Source organism: Xenopus laevis, chromosome 2S, assembly GCF_017654675.1.
Source record: "Xenopus laevis strain J_2021 chromosome 2S, Xenopus_laevis_v10.1, whole genome shotgun sequence".
Taxonomy (NCBI): Eukaryota; Metazoa; Chordata; class Amphibia; order Anura; family Pipidae; genus Xenopus; species Xenopus laevis.
Genome location: NC_054374.1, coordinates 152,992,609 through 153,011,966, shown reverse-complemented (window position 1 = coordinate 153,011,966; position 19,358 = coordinate 152,992,609). Strand labels below are relative to the sequence as shown.

The 19,358-nt window shown below is 40.7% G+C and overlaps 1 protein-coding gene across 1 annotated transcript in view; it reads left to right on the top strand.

Moving 5' to 3' along the window:
• Window positions 1–700: 700 nt before the first annotated feature.
• The window catches only part of exph5.S (exophilin 5 S homeolog), a 62,284-nt gene continuing 43,626 nt past the window's right edge, over window positions 701–19,358 (top strand). Inside the window, exon 1 of the mRNA XM_018250331.2 lies at window positions 701–1,177. Within this exon, the coding sequence (XP_018105820.1) occupies window positions 1,056–1,177 (122 nt within the window). The 5' untranslated portion in view covers window positions 701–1,055. The remainder of the gene's footprint in view (window positions 1,178–19,358) is intronic.

The window sequence follows — 19,358 nt, the reverse complement described above, 5'->3', positions numbered from 1 at the left end:
CCCCCACGACCTAGCGCTTCTGGCGGCTAAATTTATAGACTTGAGGCCGGCCCCAACCCACCCCTTTTGTGACATCGCTGCGGGTCAGGTCGGGCGCGGGTCTATAAATAGGGGGCAATAGCGGGCCGGCCGGGTGCAGATTGAGAGGGGAGGTAAGGGTTGGGTAAAGGGGGAGAGGTTCACCTTTAAGTTAACTTTTAGTATGTTAAAGAATGCAACTTTTCAATTGGCCTTCATTATTATTATTATTATTATTATTTTTTATTATTTAAAAATGGGGGTCAGTGAACCCATATAAAAACAAATGCTCTGTAAGGCTACAAATATATTGTTATTGCAACGTTTTTACTTACTCATCTTTCTGTACAGTGCAAGGTTGCTAGGGTCATTTTGCAGAAATTACAAACTGGAGAGCTGCAGAATAAAAAGCTAAATAACTCAAAAACCACAAATAATAAAAAATGAAAACCAATCGCAAATTGTCTCAGAATATCCCTCTCTACGTCATACTGAAAGTTCATTTAAAGGTGTACAACCCCTTTAAACCTGCGTTAGTTCAGTCCAATGTGGAGCAGCTCTCACTCAGGAGTAACATTTTAGCAAACAACATTGGGGTGCCGGGATTTGACTCTGCTTCTCCTCTTGTAACACAGGGAAGTTTAAGGAGCGCTGCTGTTGTGTTAGAAATAACAATGTATATCACTCCGCGCTCACGAGATACAAAGGGTTGGAGAAGCAATTTCTCGCTGTCTGTGATGGTTTCGGGACCTTCATTAAACTTTACCCATAAGTGGAACTGTCAGTGAGGTGCTAGGCACGCCCTTCCCCCCATTGGCTGTTCTGACAACCGGGAGAAGCTCTGCTTTGTGCTCATTGGTTGGGCAGCACATCAATCAGGGAGAAGGCGGTGCAGCAATAGTTTTGTGCACACTGAGAGAATGTTACACGAAGTGGCGCTGCTGCTGCTCCGGGATCCTAGCACCGGACCTACGACTAATGACAACGCATTAATAATTGTACGAGTGGGTTAATGTTCTTTCGTTCCCTGGAGGAAAATGGCTGAATCTGAGGAGGAAAACCTGGACCTGAGCTTCCTGGAAAGTGAGGAAATTGACAAGATCCTGCGAGTGCTGGAGAGGGACGAGCAACTCCGTAACACCGAGAAGAAACGAGTCCGGTAAGTGAGTGACTCTCAGCAACAGGCAGGAAGTGACCCAGACATGTCGCCCAGTACAGCTATAAATATAGTCCCATTCCCATAGACCAATCACACTCTAGTACATTATCTGTGTCAGGAAGGGGTGTTTGGTAATTCTGTATGTTAATCCAGGGGAATTAGAGGCTGTGTCTATGGGGGAGGCTGCAGGGGAACTGGAGGCTGTGTCTGTGGGGGAGGCTGCAGGGGAATTAGAGGCTGTGTTTGTGGGGGAGGCTGCTGGGGAATTAGAGGCTGTGTCTCTGGGGGAGGCTGCAGGGGAACTGGAGTGGAGGCTGTGTCTGTTTGGGAGGCTGCTGGGCAATTAGATGCTGTGTCTCTGGGGGAGGCTGCTGGGGAATTAGAAGCTGTGTCTATGGGGGAGTCTGCAGGGAATTAGAGCCTGTTTCTGTGGGGGAGGCTGCAGGGGAATTGGAGACTGTGTCTCTGTCTCTGGGGGAGGCTGCTGGGAATTAGAGGCTGTGTCTGTGGGGGAGGCTGCAGGGGAATTGGAGACTGTGTCTGTGGGGGAGGCTGCAGGGGAATAACTGGAGGCTGTGTCTGTTTGGGAGGCTGCTGGGCAATTAGATGCTGTGTCTCTGGGGGAGGCTGCAGGGAAATTAGAGGCTGTGTCTCTGGGGGAGGCTGCTGGGGAATTAGATGCTGTGTCTCTGGGGGAGGCTGCAGGGGAATTAGAGGCTGTGTCGATGGGGGAGGCTGCAGAGGAATTAGAGCCTGTTTCTGTGGGGGGGGAGGCTGCAGGGGAATTGGAGACTGTGTCTCTGGGGGAGGCAGTAAGGCAAGAGGAGGCTGTGCCTGTGGGTAAAGCTGAGGCCCTTGGTAATGGGTAAACTTAGTAGAATGGGTCCCTAGCAGGGGCGTAACTACAGAGGAAGCAGACCCTGCAGCTGCAGGGGGGCCCGGGAGGTACAGGGGGCCCCATGAGGCTCTCATTGATAAGCAATTTGAACATATATTGGTAAAACAGGACAAATACTGGATATGTTGGGGGCCCTAAAATTAATTTGTTGTGGGGCCCAGCAACATCTAGTTACGCCACTGGTCCCTAGTAACAAAAAAAAGAAGCCTACATTCTACCTTTGTCTTGCCCCTAACCCAGCAAGCCAAGAGCCGGTATACCCAGAGCACACAGAGAATATGCCCCAGGCAAAATCCCATTTCCCTGACTGAACTCCCCAGATGGTGCCCCCGGTTGAGACAGAAGGGTATGAAGACAGAAAGTGGAAGGCTGGAATAGAATTGGATATGGGAGGTTGTGACTGGGGCAGTGGGGAAAGTCATACTGATAGTCACATGGGATATTAGGGAATGTAAGAGGCCATGACCACAGTGGGGAAGTTGAGGCAGTAACAGTTTGGCTAGTGGAGAGAGAAGAGAGACAGAAACAGAAGAAAATAAAGAGGCTGTGATTACATGTAATGGAATAGAATGGGCTCTACCAGAAGTGAACCACTATGGTTCTCCACTTCAGTTACTCGTAGCAACCAATCCCATGTTCCCTTTCATTTTTGACTTGTAGTGGACTGATGAAAAACAATTGCTGATCAGTTGCTATGGGTAAATGCACTGGTGGTATTTAGGATTTGTTTTTTCATTGGGTGTCTATAAATGTCATAACAGGTTTTGGGGCAACACAGAGGGAAGATTAGTTATTACAGAATAAAGAGCTTGGAGGGAGGATTTAAAAAAGCGGTTAAGGGTTTAGAGGGGTCTGTTAGGAGCAACAAGAGGTAGTTAGATGGAGCAGTGTGTGGAGTAACAGGGCAGGGACAACAGGTGAAACTTAGAGCAGTAAGCGGTAACCATGGCAACAGGAGCAATGACTGATTAGTAGAGATAAGTACATGGGGCATGGGTAAAATGTATTTTTCAGGCCCCCAAAAGGTCTAGAAGTTGATCTGTTTCACCAATATTTATTGAAATTGCATATGAATTATGGCCTCATGGGGCCCCTATACCTACTGGGCCCCCCTGCAGCCGCACGGTCTGCTTTCTCTGTAGTTCAGCCCCTCACTAAGGTGACTTCGAATTAAAGAAAACAAAGCATACGTGCAATAGGAAAGTATCACTTTAAAGAAGGCTGTGAGCAGATAAATAAATAGAAGCAGGCAAGGGGATTGGAAAGATAGAGTTGAAGCCAAGGCAGCCCCAGGCTGGTTAGATAACTTGAAGTGTATAGGCACTGACTGGCAGCAATATGACTGCTAGGCAGAGAATGATGAATATGATCGTAATTCTCTGTTCAAGTACTTGACTTACTCTCACTGTGGCGGAAACTGGAAAGATGCAGCTTTGTGTACCTTGTCTAATTGGTTTATTGCATTACTGATATTAATGAGGCAGGCACAAGTATGATAATCATCAACAGAAAGCGAGCTCATGGGGCACAGACATCATCATTCTCCCATATTCCCATAGACATAATAATTCTCCTATATCCCCTAATCACAAATGAGAAATAATGCAGGGGTAATGCAGCCCACTTTCCTCTGTTTCCTTCCTTCTCTTATTTAACCTATTTCAGGTAAAGCAGCGACTAGGTAATGTCTTTTTACACCAGGCTGCATTCTTCTCTGACATAGGTGTTTTCTTCTATTTAAGTTTCTAGTTAGTTATCCGTGCTTGCTCCACTTTTGAACTTGAAGCTCTCACTGGCTTTCTGGTTACTAGGACCAGTGGCCCTAGCAACCAGGTAGAAAAAAAAAACCTAATCATATCTTCATCTTTGTGCATATTTTAAAGGTATTCTGTCATGATTTCATACCTGCAGAAAGAATCCCAAGGCACACAGGATAATTGCAAGCAAGCTGCCTTGCGTGTTTATTGTGAAATGCAACGTTTCGGGGTCACGCCCCTTTCTCAAGCAAGGCAGCTTGCTTGCAATTATCCTGTGTGCCTTGGGATTCTTTCTGCTGGACTGTTTGGGAAGAGGCCGATCCTCTACCTTCGTGCACCAGGTGTCGTTAGTCTAATTTACTAAGGGTGTGCGTGAGCCATAGTTGAACTACCACTATGATTTCATACCTCCCATACCTTTTTTGAGCGGGACAGTCATGCTTTTGACTGCTTCAAACGCAGTCCCTGATTGTTACAAATGTAAATTGTTAAATGTCCCGACTTTCTCTTTCATGTCCTCCACTGAACAGCAAGAAAAAAGATACAACGTTTCTAACTTAATTAGCTTTTGGCAGAAAGCTCAGAACTGCCACCAGGTGCACAAAGATACATTTGTAACATTTTTGGTTGGTGAAGATTCTCAATCATCCAGGTCATGGTATATCTATAGAAATAAGTCAAATTAACTGCAACATTCCAGAGGATATATATTCTTGAAGGAAGATCTACAAGTTATTCTGAATTGAGAAAGCCAGTTGGATGACTGGTGAAACGTCTTCAAGGAAAAAAACACAGCAAGTCCAGTTGATTTGACTTATTTCTATAGATAAGCAAAAAATTTATTGTAACAATTAAGATTAACAGGTCTCTTGGGAGAAGTTAGACTCACAACTTAAAGGGCAATTCACCTTCATTAGCAAAACTGTAATAACTGGAAAAAAAAAAAGAGAAATGTGTTCAAACTTTCATATAGATAGTTAAGGGAGAACAAGGTGCTCCAGAATTAAATGTAGAGTAACTCACCAAACAGTGAAAGTGGTCCGGGTGCACCAGCCCCAGACCCCCAGCTTTAGGGAGAGGTACAGCAGAGAAAAATGAAACAGAGCTGACCGGCACTCGAACAAATCCACAGGACCAGAGATGTTAATTTTATTGGTAGAAAAGTAAAAAATATAGCTGCATCTCCATCCACCCTACGCGTTTCACACCCCTTTAGGGCGCTTAGTCATGGGCTCTAATGACACAGATATGAGAATTTATACACAAAACAACCAATCAAGAAATGGAAAGAAAAAACAGAACAAAAAATCATTAAAGAGACAGTACCTCTAGATTTGTTCAAGAGGTTAAGTTTACAAAAAAGAATTTAAAATCATTTGTTTTTATATAGAAAATACATAAAAATATATATGGTGGAAAAAGTAGCAGAAACATATTAAAGTGAAGCAACGTATTGACATACATTATAATCTCAGGGATTGCACCAGACAGGAAAGTACATATGATATATCTATCTATCTATATATATGTATATAATACACAAAAGACATGAATATCTTGTAAATTATATCCTTTTTAAAATTCACAAACCAGAAAGACCCCCAAAAGGCAGACCAATAGTGGCCGGGATAGGTTCTTTAGGTGAGCCTCTTTCTGAACTCATCGACCACTACCTTCAACTGCAAATAATTCACTCTACCAAATAAAATTTAATTCCTGAACCAGCAAGTGTATTTTTTTTAAAGTTGTAATATTGGTGTGTAGGTGCATCTCAGGTCATTTTGCCTGGTCATGTGCTTTCAGAAAGATCCAGCTCTTTAGGATGGAACTGCTTTCTGGCAGGCTGTTGTTTCCCCTACTCAATGTAATTGAATGTGTCTCAGTGGGACCTGGATTTTACTATAGAGTGTTGTTCTTATATCTACCAGGCAGCTGTTATCTTGTGTTAGGTAGCTGCTATCTGGTTACCTTCCCATTGTTCTGTTGTTAGGCTGGGGGAGGTGGGAGTGGGTGATATGACTCCAACTTTTAGTACAGCAGCAAAGAGTGACTGAAGTTTATCAGAGCACAAGTCACATGACTGGGGGCAGCTGGGAAACTGACAGATTTCAAAATTAAATATAAACATTTTTTTTTTTTTTTTTGAGAAATGGATTTCAGTGCAGAATTCTGCTGGAGCAGAACTATGAACTGATGTGTTTTGAAAAAAAAAACCATGTTTTCCCATGACAGTATCCCTTTAAAGTGAGCTTTCCCTGTAAACACACCAGAGTCTTTGGAGAAGGAGAATGTAATGTATTAGTATGGGAGGGAGTCATGCAAGTGGATGTTTAGATGGTGGCCAGTGGACCATCATGGCACTACTTCATCTCTTCTACTGCCTGGATGCTGCCATTAATTAAAACAAAGTGACTTGGGAGGAGGGGATCTTGCTAATTTAAATACAATATTTCTGTTCTCTCTCAGCATTTTGTAATATTGACTGCTCTGTGTCACCATAACCGGGCTCTTGCAGATGGAGACGTCAGTATGGCAGCGTCACCTTAAATTACAATACCCAGCACAGCCCAAGTGCCAAAGGCTGCCCATCCCTATCTCTAACAAGGATGTGCATATTAACCATGTCTGAGAAGCACTTCTGCACCATTAACCTTTGCCCGTCTGTATACATCCATGTACTTTGTAACATTCCTGTGTACGTGTGATACTCTGTTAAGTGCACCTCAAGTTTAAGAGGCAGATTTATCAAGGGTCGAATTGAAAATTAGAATTAAAAATTTCTAATTTTTCATGGTCAAAATGGTCAAATTCGACTAGGGAGTTATTCAAATTCGATTCAAGCTTTTAAAAAAAAAATTTGAATTTCATTTTGGAGATTTATCATACTCTGGAACTTTAAGAACACAAATTAGACTGTTTGCCACCTAAAACCTGTCGAATTGCTGTTTAAAGGAGAATTCAACTCTTAACTAAAAAAACCCTACCCCCTACCCTACATAGACCCTCCTCCCCCCAGCTACCCCAGACTCAAACGCCCCTAACTTTTTACTTACCCCTCGGTGCAGATTCAGGGATCACAGTTCACGGCAGCCATCTTCCAGGTCTTCGGTAATCTGAGACCAGCAAACGGTGCATGCGTAGTTGGAGCAATTTCCCGAAATAGATGGAAATTGCTGAAGCGCCAGAAGAAGACACAAAGATGGCTGCCGTGAACTGCGATCCCTGAATCTGCACCAAGGGGTAAGTAAAAAGTTAGGGCTATTTCCCCTGGGGGTGGGACAGCTAGGCTGGGGAGGAGGAGGGGGGTCTAAGTAGGGTAGGGGGTAGGGTTTTTTTTTAGTTAAGGGTTGAATTTGCCTTTAAGTCAATGGGAGAGGTCCAGGGATCAATTTGGAGTTGTTTGCAGCTTTCCTGACATTCGAGTTTTTTTGGAGAAAAAACTCGAATAATTTTTTTTTTAATTCGATTCGAATTCAAGTTTTTGGGATGATTTAAAAATGACCTTTTTTTAATAAATTTTGAATTTATAGGAGTTTAGGGGAGTTTTTAAAAACTCACCTAAATTTGAAATTCGATCTTTGATAAATGTGCCTCCTACTTTGTCATCTGTACAGGGATTGGCTGCTCTGACCTGGACTCATTGTGTCAATGGGAGCTTGCACTAATACTCTTCTTCATTTTTAAAGTCTGTACCAGGCAGATTTAGCAATTCGGCTGATCATCTGTGTAAAGAAATCTGATTGTTTGTAGTAGGTTACAGGTGCAGATGCAAATACTATTATTTTTTTTTATTTACCCCCAAAACTTCTCTCTGTGGATAGGGCTGACACCTTTCCTATGAAATCGGACCCAGTGATGTAGGGAGGGGGCTTTGGTTGGTAAGGTAGGGTGATACATGGCAGGGGGAGTTATTGAGCAGGGAGAAAAGATTTTTTTGGGGGGGTAGAGTTGTACAGGTATGGGATCCATTATCCAGAAAGCTCTGAATTATGGAAAGGCCATCTCCCATAGACTCCATTATACTCAAATAATACAATTTTTTTTTCAAAGTATTTCTTTTTCCTCTGTAATAATAAAACAGTAGCTTGTACTTGATCCCAACTAATATATAATTAATCCTTATTGGAAGAAAAACCAGCCTATTGGGTTTATTTAATGTTTACATGATTTTCTAGTAGACTTATGGTATGAAGATCCAAATTACAGAAAGATTCGTTATCCTGAAAACCCCAGGTCCCAAGCATTCTGGATAACAGGTCCCATACCTGTAGTATTACATTCAGGGTAAATTTGTAATACTGGCTGGTATTTGCCAAAACATGGACAAATGGATAGGGAGATGCCAATAGGAGGTGTGGTGATTACATTGGGGAGCAGCGACATAGCACCAGGGGGTGAAGCAGTGACATTCGGGGTGAAGATGTAACATTAGGGGGCACATTTACTTAGCTCAAGTGAAGGAATAGAATAAAAAATACTTTGAAATTCGAAGTATTTTTTATGTTTTGGCTACTTCGACTACGACTTTGACTTCGAATAGAACGATTCGAACTAAAAATCGTTCGACTATTCGACCATTCGATAGTCGAAGTACTGTCTCTTTAAAAAAAACTTCGACCACCTACATTGCCACCTAAAACCTACCGAACCTCAATGTTAGCCTATGGGGAAGGTCCCCATAGGCTTTCTAGCCAATTTGGGATTGAAGGAAAATCGTTCGATCGATGGATTAACTTCAACAGTCGAATATCGAGGGTTAATTAATTAACCCTCGATATTCGACCCTAAGTAAATGTGCCCCTAGGTGCTGTTTATGGGCTGAAGTTTTTCTGAGTTTCATAACTTTTAACCTAGACTAGTAGTTTTGATTGAGACAGCCTCATGAAATACCAGGCTGTCTGGTTCAAAACCGGATAGGGACCAACCTTAGGCTAGGCTGCTAAAATATTGCCAGTTGGCAACCCTACCTCTGGACGGTGGTGTTTATTGTGATTTAACAATTGAGCCAGAACCAATGCTTTTTTTTTTTCTTAATTACTCAAAAGAGTAGATAGGCTGTCTATTTGCTATTTCTAAATAATAGTCTGATTAAAGGGGTGGTTCACTGTTAATAGTAACTTTTAGAATGCTATAGAATGACTAATTCTAAGTGACTTTTCAAATTGCCTTTAATTTTTCTTCTTCTGACTCTTTCCAGTTTTCAAATGGAGTTCACTAACCCCATCCAAAATCTAAAACTCTGTTAGGCTACAAATGTATTGTTATTGCTTCATTGTATTACTCCTCTTTCTATTCAGGTCATTTCCTATTCATGTGCCAGTCTATTATTCAAATCAGTTTATGGTTGCTAGAGTACTTTGGACCCTAGCAACCAGATTGCTGAAATTGCAAACTGGAGAGCTGCTGAATATAAAGGTAAACAACTCAAAAACACAAATAATGTTGCAGTAAACAAATGATAAAAATGAAAACTAATTGCAAATTGCCTCTGAATACCCTCTGAGTCTACACCATACTAAATAACCCCTTTAAGCTTGCCACATACTGCTATCAGCCAGAATAGTCATTTTCAGTCAGATTGGGTGAATGTGCAAAGTATTTACTGTGTTTGAGAATACAATTGCCATTCCTAGTGTACAAGTGACAGAATTCAGACATTCCAACCATTCCAGGCATAGGTCTGTCCTGAGGATGAAATACTTTTAAAATGGCTAGACAAGCTGACCTGCATCATTGTTCGGTAGGAACCGGAGCTGCACACAGTTTTATTCGGTTGCTTTGCTTATTTATTAACCAGCCATGGAGTGTGTCGGAATGGAAAATCGCCCTTTATGAAATGAAATGAGGTTTTACCCCCTAGAAATGATACTTTTGTGTCACACACTGTGGCTGCTATGTAATAGGGCAGGTATGGGATCCGTTATCCGGAAACCCGTTATCCAGAAAGCTTCGAATAGCAGGAAGACTGTCTCCCATAGACTCACTCCATTTTAATCAAAAAATGTAAATGATTTCTTTTTTCTCTTTAATAATAAAACAGTAGCTTTTACTTGATCCGAACTAAGATATAATTAATCTTTATTGGAGGCAAAACAATGCTATTGAGTTTATTTACTGTATTTTTTAGTCGAGATACTAAAACTCCAGGTCCCGAGCATTCTGGATAACAGGTTCCATACCTGTACTGATATTTTGTACGTTCCTCCTGTTTCTGCATGTGCTTTGGTACATAGTGATGTATATACAGACACAAAGTATATCACTTTGCTCTGTGGGAACTCACTGTTTACTTCTGCGTCATTTTTACCCATCTTCTGCTTTAACACTCACTGCCAGCCAATTTGGCAGATTTATTACTTTTATCGCTTTTTCAGTTTTGGGGCCTTTCCTGCAAGGGTCTTTTAGTTTACCCAGGAAAACAATATATTCAGTGGCGTAACTAGATGTTACTGGGCCCCACAGCAAATTAATTTTAGGGCCCCAAACATATCCAGAGGTTGTCCTGTTTTACCAAAATGTATTGAAATTGTATATGAATTTGAGCCTCATGGGGCCCCCTATACCTCCTGGGCCCCCTGCAGCCGCAGGGTCTGCTTCCTCTATAGTTACGCCCCTGAATATATTGTTTTATTCAGAATGTTGGTGTAATTCCACTTCTGTAAAAAGATATAGGCTTCTAAGTGTCTAAAAACTGAAAAAAGAAACATAATTTATTTTATGTATGAGAACACAGCAGATTTGGAAAGTTATACATCTCCTGAAAACACCAGTTATGCCTTTAAGAATGGCTTGGATGATTTTTTGGACAGACATAATATCAAAGGCTATTGTGATACTAAGCTCTATAGTTAGTATAGATATGGGTATATAGAATTTATGTGAGAGTAGGGAGGGGTGTGTGTATGGATACTGGGTTTTCATTTGGAGGGGTTGAACTTGATGGACTTTGTCTTTTTTCAACCCAATTTAACAATGTAACTATGTAAATATGTAACCAATACCAAATATATATAGTTTAATGGAGAATTCTCACTTGTATAGATCAAAAACTCCAAGCAGTACACTACCAAATTTACAAAGCACTGCTCCACAAAAGTGCATACTTCCGATTTCAAGGCCAGTAGGTTTACGCTATAAAACTATGCATTAGTAAAAAGAACAGGTTCTGGCAATTCCAAAATGGGTAAATATATATATATATATATATATATATATATATATATATATATATATATATATATATATATATATATATATATATATATATATACAATAACAAGGGAAGCCGGCATTCTCAAATAGAAAGTTCATATGCTTGGTTGCAGTATCCATAATTTTATCCACAAGAAATCCAAGAAGATCCGCACTCACAGGTCTTACTACTTAAATAAAAATGTTTTTATTGCAGAGCTTACAGCCTAACGTTTCGCCTCATCCTTTGAGAAAGGCCTCGGATGAGGCCGAAACTAGTTGCTGCTACATGTCAAGGCTATGTAAAATCAGTCACTGGTGAATATTAAATTGTGCATTTTCGTTAAGCGAAGGTTTAGCGTTAGCACCTGCTCTGGAGTTCTTTAAATATTCTGGCGCAAAAAAAGGTTTTGGAAATGCAAAATTTTATTACATCCATCGCAATGGATCTAATAAGTCAATCAGTCAAAAAGGACGCAAATATGGTCGCTAACGTTCGCAAGCGTCTTTGCGTAGGTTACCGAAACATATTACATTCCCCCTACATGTGTTTTATCAGGGGCAATTATCAGTATTGTCTATAGCAGGGTATTTTGTAGCCACAACAAGAATCTGCTACTAGTAGCTCTGTGGGTGTAGCTCACCCTTAAAGGAACAGTAACACCAAAAAAGTAAGGTGTATTAAAGTAATTAAAATATAATGTTCTGTTTTCCTGCACTGGTAAATCTGGCATGTTTGCTTCAGAAACACTACTATAGTTTATACAAAAAAAGCTTCTGTTTAGCCATGGGGGCAGCCATTCACGGATCACCTTTCATCATCATTTATTTATATAGCGCTGTCAAGATACGCAGTGCTTTACTGCAGTTATAGCAAACAGGAAATAAATGGTGGATAACAGACAAGGATTACAGAGTACAATAGGGTTTACAAACTAAAAGGTTAGGGTACAATTGAGACATTAGGATTGTATAAACACTTTGTCATTTTTGATACAGATTAATTAAGGTACATCGAATAGGCCTCTTTAAACAGATGGGTCTTTAAGGAGCGCTTGAAAGTTTGGAAGGAAGGAGAAAGTCTGACAGCTTGTGGCAGAGAGTTCCAGAGAAAAGCAGAAGCCCGAGAGAAGTCTTGTAGAAGAGAATGGGCAGAAGTGATCAGAGGAGAAGTGAGGCGAAGATCAGAAGCAGAGCGTAGGTTTCGTGAAGGAGAGTATTTGGAGATTAGGGATGAAATATAGGGAGGGGTTTCATTATTAAGGGCCTTGAATGTAAGTGTAAGTAATTTGAATTTGATTCTAGAAGAGATTGGGAGCCAGTGAAGGGACATACATATGGGAGCAGCTGATGTTGAGCGGCGAGCTAGATGAATGAGTCTAGCGGCCGCGTTTAGAACAGATTGGAGTTGTGAAAGAAGACTTGTTGGAATACCTGTGAGGAGTAAGTTGCAGTAATCAAGGTGGGAGATGATGAGAGACTGAATCAGTGTTTTAGTTGATTCTGAACTGAGATAGGGTCGTATTCGAGCAATGTTGCGCAGTTGAATACGACAAGATTTTGCAAGTGTTTGAATGTGTGGTGAAAAAGACAGATGAGAGTCTAAGATAACTCAAAGGCAGCGTGCCTGTGTGGTGGAATGAAAGGTGGTGTTGTTTACGGTGAGTGATATCTGAGGGACAGGGGAAGATCTTGGAGGAAATATAATGAGTTCTGTTTTAGAAAGGTTCAGTTTCAGGTGGCGCTGTGACATCCAGGAGGAGACAGCAGAGAGACAGTCTGTGACTTGGGAAAGGACAGAATTAGAAAGATCAGGAGTAGACAAGTAGAGTTGGGTGTCATCAGCATAAAGGTGATACTGAAGTCCAAATGACTGAATGAGTTTCCCTAGTGAAGTTGTATAGAGCGAGAACAGCAGGGGGCCAAGAACAGAGCCCTGAGGAACTCCAACAGAGAGTGGGAAAGTAGTAGAAGTAGAGTTAAGGTCCCCATAGACGCGACGATTCTTCTTGCCGACCGACCGATTTTAGGGAAGCCCGACCAATCCTTCAAAATTATCGTGCGGTTAGTGGTATTCGAACGATCGTACATCTTACGATTTTTCGGCCGACATCTGTCGGGAAATTGATCGGCCAGGTCAAAAAATCTTTGTCGGTCCCAGTGCAATGTATCTATGTTTGCAGGGCCAAGCAGGCAGCTCCCCTTTGTTTTCCTGGTAAATTGGTCTTTCTAGCTGATGGTAGATTCGTACGATCGTACGATCGTTCTGAGAAGATCGTGGTCTCACGATCAGGATCTGATCTTTTAAAAATCTCAACATCTATGGCCAGCTTAAGAGAAGGAAACTTTAAGGCTAAGGCCACACTAGGCGATAGCGCCGCGATTTGACTCGCGGCGACTTTTTGCCGCGACTTTTAAGCCGCAATCGCTGGGGAAACTTTTGCGCTGGCGTCTATGGGGAATCCAGCGTAAAAACACACGCGGCGATCTTTTTTCTATTGTCGCTCGAAATCGACTAGCGAGGCAATTTCGAGCGACAGTAGAGAAAAGATCGCCGCGTGTGTTTTTACGCTGGCGATTTTTCGCGATTCCCCATAGACGCCAGCGCAAAAGTTTCCCCAGCGATTGCGGCTTAAAAGTCACGGCGAAAAGTCGCCGCGAGTCAAATCGCGGCGCTATCGCTTAGTGTGGCCTTAGCCTAAAGGAACGGTCAGACAGATAAGATGTAAACCATGAAAGAGCAGTGTCCCGAATGCCAGCTGAGTGTAGAATGTCAAGGAGGAGTGTGTGGTCACCTTTTAGACAATTCATTTGCTTAACGAAAATACACAATGTAATATTCGCCAGCGACTGATTTGACATAGCCTTGACAAGTAGCTGCAACTAGTAGCTGTTCCTTAAGGGCAGAGACACAAGGTCAGATTCGGGGAGATTGGCGACTAATCTCCTTGAATCAGATAATTCTTTCCGTTCAGTTATTTTCATATTGTTATTTTTTTACCATTTTTTTTTTAAATGTTCTCATTCAATATATTAGTTGATTATTCTTCATTGTGGCCCTTCTAAGCATAAGCCCCTGAATTTCAAACGATTTATCCTCTGTCATTATAAATTAGCTAACATTGTCTGAGTTGCACTGGGATTACTGAGCTGCCAAACTGAAGCACAACAGATCGGCATATGCATGTTTTACCTAATTTCAGAAATATGGTCAAAAATAAATAATAGAAAATGGGAAAAAAAACTTTTTTATTTATGGTGTGCTATGCTGTATGCTAAAATGGCATATAAATGTTTGGAAGTTGATTGTTTCTTTTAATAGTTGAACATTTTTACTATGTTTTTCATTTAAATATATTTTGTTCTTGATGAAAAGACAGGTAGTGACCTTTTGAATGGATTATAAGTAGGGAAGCATCGAATTCGGGATTCGGCTAGGATTCAAAAACAAGAAAACAAAACAAGAAAGTAAAATATTTTCTCCCCACTTTTTCCTTTTCCTCGTTATTCGCACAAATCTTTCATGAAGGATTTGGCTGAATCCCAAAGAGTGAATTCCGTACATCCTAATAATAAGAAGCAACTGCCCTTATTTAAAGGAAATATTTAATTTCAAATGTAAAGCTTTATGCAGCGCCCTTAAGGAAACAAAGGGCAGGTTTGTATTGTGTGAATTTTTGTCTTGGCTGATTAATAAATGACTCGGGCTGATTTGTGTTCCAGCAGCCTATAGTTCAGAAATAGTCTTTTCATCATTTAATCTAAAATAGTTAATGATGCCTTGAGAAGCTGATGATCAAAATGATAATGATAAATGATTACTGGGGCAAATAAAAGCAGAAAATCAAGTAAAATTATTTTATCTATTGAGGAAATTCATATGGAAACTGAATGTGGATTTTTTTTATACAAAATTGGTAGAGAAGCTAAATTTATGTTGTGTTCAGGTTCAATGTTGATAAATGCAAAGTTATACACTTTACACAATAATAATATAAATGCAATTTATACACTAGATGGCAGTGTGTTGGGAATTTCCTTAAATGAGAAGGATCTAGGGTTTTTTGTAGATAACAAGTTGTCTAAATCTGGGCAGTATCATACTGTCGCTACTAAAGCAAATAAAGTTCTGTCTTGCATAAAAAAGGGCATTAACTCAAGGGATGAAAACATAATTATGCCTCTTTATAGGTCCCTGGTGAGGCCTCATCTGGAGTATGTAGTGCAGTTTTGGACTCCAGTCCTTAAGAGGGATATAAATGAGCTGGAGAGAGTGCAGAGACTAAGTGCAACTAAACTGGTTAGAGGGAGGGAAGACTTAAATTATGAGGGGAGACTGCCAAAGTTGGGGTTGTTTTCTCTGGAAAAAAGGCGCTTGTGAGGGGACGTGATTACACTTTACAAGTACATTAGAGGACATTATAGACAAATAGCAGGGGACCTTTTTACCCATAAAGTGGATCACCGTACCAGAGGCCTCCCCTTCAGACTAGAAGAAAAGAACTTTCATTTGAAGCAACGTAGGGGGTTCTTCACAGTCAGGACAGTGAGGTTGTGGAATGCACTGCCGGGTGATGTTGTGATGCTGATTCAGTTAATGACTATAAGAGGGACTTGGATGATTTCTTGGACAGACATAATATCAAAGGCTATTGTGATACTAAACTCTATAGTTAGTATAGATATGGGTATATAGAATTTATGTGAGAGTAGGGAGGGGTGTGTGTATGGATGCTGGGTTTTCATTTGGAGGGGTTGAACATGATGGACTTTGTCTTTTTTCAACCCGTTTTATCTATGTAACTCTATAACCTAAAATAATTTTGTAATCAAGGGATTTCAGTGAAGGAATGAAAAGCCGGAATTTTGCCAGTTGTTGCAGTGGTTACCATTGTTGTCTGGCAGAATTGAGGGTCCTAGGTTTGATTCCAGGGCATTACATGCAAGCAGTTTGTATGTTCTCCCATGTCTGCATGAGTTTCCCCCTGGAAAATGATTTTCCAGATGATTGTAATCAATGGTGGGATAGAGTCTAATATACATACCTCCCAACTGTCCCGTTTTCTGCGGGACAGTTCAAAATTTAATTTTGATCATCTGCACTGACGTCAGAAAAAGGTACAACATTTCTGAAACGTAATTAAAATAAGAGGCTTTTTGGCAGAGCCCAGCATTGGGGGTGGGATGCATGAGCATGGGGTGCTTCAGCCTGAAGGTTAGTTTTGGGGATAAGGCTTATTTGCTCTCTTTGATACTTTTGAAAGCCCAGCTAATAGATCAGTGAGGGTGAGATTTGGGGTAAAACATTATTTTTTTAATCTTGGAATTGTGGATTAATGGCTGATACAGCACTATTTTTCCCATATCTGTAACCTTGTTATGAACCAAGGAACCCTAACACATAAGTTGAACTACTAAGGGAGGCTTTACCCAACCATTATGATTAAGTGAGTGACATTCAGTAAGATCTCTTGATGATTTCTCATAGTTACTGAGTACTTTGTTCACGTTACACCTCATCCCTCTTCTCTTAGGTTTGTCAGAATATTTGTTGAAGAGGAGAATATATTTAAAGGAGAAGGAAAGGCTAAAATTAAGTAAGCTTTATCTGAAAGGTCTATATAAATACACCAGTAAACCCTCAAAGTAATGCTGCTCTGAGTCCTCTGTCAAAAGAAATACAGAATTTCTTTCCTTTTATTGTGTACACATGGACTTCTGTATCAGACTTCCTGTTTTCAGCATAAACCTCCAGGGCAGGGCTTGAGCATGCTCAGTTTGCTCCCTCCCCCTCCCTCCTCCCATCCCTACTGTAATCTGAGCTCAGAGCTGTAATTGAGCAGGGAGAGACTCAGGCAGGAAGTGATGTCACACCAAGCTTATATGGCAGCTTCTATCCTAAACAAACAGAGACAGTGTCTAGAGCTGTTTACTCAGGTATGGTAAAGCATTCTGCAGAATAAATGTAGCATTCTAGCTTGCACTATTTTGGCTAATCTGTTGGCAATACACTGTATTGGAGGTTTCCTTCTCCTTTAACTAGATTCTTTACTCCCAGTGACATAGCTCATTTATAGGACATAAAATATAAGACATTACAGGGGTTTTACTTCAATAAAAAGAATAATTAATTATATTAATGAATTAATTAATGATTAATTAACATTACAGTCCATATGTATTTGGCTCATGTTGAAAACATAATATAAAACTGTCATGCTGTATTTTCTGTCCTCATAGGACAGTGTGGGGCTTGCCCCCCTTTGTTGGGGATGGAGTGCCCAGTCTGAAGGTTAGTGTTGGGAATAAGACTTATTTGGTTTCCTTGAAAGCTTAAGAATCTATTAGGAGGAGAATTGGTGTTAATGATTATTTGCATCCTATATATTCTTGGAACTGTGCATTAATTGTTGATACAGCAATTTTTCCCTCTATCTGAGCCAAGGAGCGCTAACCCAAACGTTGAACCTCTAGAGGGGGGGGCTTTAACCAACCATTATTATAAAGTGAATGAAATTCAATAAGATCTCTTGATGGTTTCTCATAGTTGATGCTTGATGCCAAAAAAATCCAGTAGCACACTGATTATGATGTGTTTATAAACACATTCTGCACCTCTAATCGTTGTGCTACTGGATTTTTTGGCATTGACTGACCACTTTGTCATTCTGCACTTTTGCAACTCTGCACACTTTGTGGGAGATCAGTCCTCTGGATCAGCACACGGCATGCACATCCGAGTGTGATATTGCTTGGGGTTTGAGCTCTCCATTTGTGTATATATAGTTGAGGGAAGGCGAGCAGCTAGCTGTCGCAGGACTAAAAGCTCTGTTCAAAAGGGTTCACATGCAGAACTGGTGCATTACTTTTGACCTAATTGGCTGACCACATTGCACGTAAGTGCAATAAACCTAAGGGCCTTGCTTGTGACTGTTTTTATTCAAACTAAAGGTGCAGTGCCTGTGACTGACATAGAGTGCCTTTGTGTTAGAAAGTGTGGGCGGACAGGCATGGATCAGCCACAATATGAAGGTAAAAGGGTTCCCCTGTTACTCACCTGACTCAGTGTGACTCACTTTTTGCTATTTCCCAAGAAAAGTACTCTAACCATATTTATAAATGGTCTTTTTTTGTAAAAAATGTTTTATTGAGCAGTTTTTAAATTATACATGAATGGCTGATACATTAGATATCTTTTAGAAGGGGTTGGATGGTGTTTAGCAAGTGAGTGAATACAGGGTTATGAAAGATAACTCATAGTACAAGTTGATCCAGGGACTGGTCCCATTGCCATTTTGGAGTCAGGAAGGAATTTTTCCCCCTCTGAGGCAAATTGGAGAGGCTTCTGATGGTTTTTTTGCCTTCCTCTGAATCAACTGTCAGTTAGGCAGGTTAAAATAGAGTTAAAAGGTTGAACTTGATGGACGTGTGATCATTTTTCAACCTAACTTAATATGTTTCTATGTTACTATAAGACATACTATAAGACATACGATAACACAGTGAAGTAGTATAGCCCATACTGAGCAATAACATGTTAGTGCATAGTAAAAACTGTAATTAAGCTGTATTAAATATAAAAACAGTAAATAATAAAAAGCATTGCACGACTGTATGTTCTAGATTGAGAGGTGGTGACTGATAACAAGGCATAAGGTTAATAAGATTTTGGATTGAGTCAGTTTGAGAGTGGCCAACCAACTGGAAGACATCATGTCGGTCAGATGTCACCGCCCGAGATACATCCCAGCTGTTCCATGTTTTATGGAAGTGTTCAATGGCAACATTAGATTCAATCTAGAAATTCCTGTTCCATTGGTGGATTTGTTGGTTCCTAGTGTGAATCACAAGACAAATAAGACTATGGGGGTTCTTTACAACTAGGGATGCACCAAATCCAGGATTCTGCCCTGCCAAACTGAATCCGAGTCCTAATTTGCATATGTAAATGATGGGCGGGGAGGGAAATAGCGTGACTTTTTGTCACAAAACAAGGGAAGTAAAAAATGTTTTCCCTTTCCCACCACTAATTTGCATACGCAAATTAGGATTCGGTTCTGTATTCGGCCGAATCTTTCGTGAAGGATTCGCGGGTTCGTCCGAATCCAAAATAGTGGATTTGTTGCATCCCTATTCACAAACACTGTGTGCAAAGTGCATTTCCAAACGCAATTGCAATTTTTTTTAACATATAATGCAGTGCTTTTCCCAGAATTCCAGCATAATTGTAGTCTGTTTTAATTACTTTCCCACTCTTGTGATTCTCCCTGGATATGGTTCAGTGGCAGTAATGGGCTGACACTGTAAATCTGATCTGATATCAGAAGACAACAAG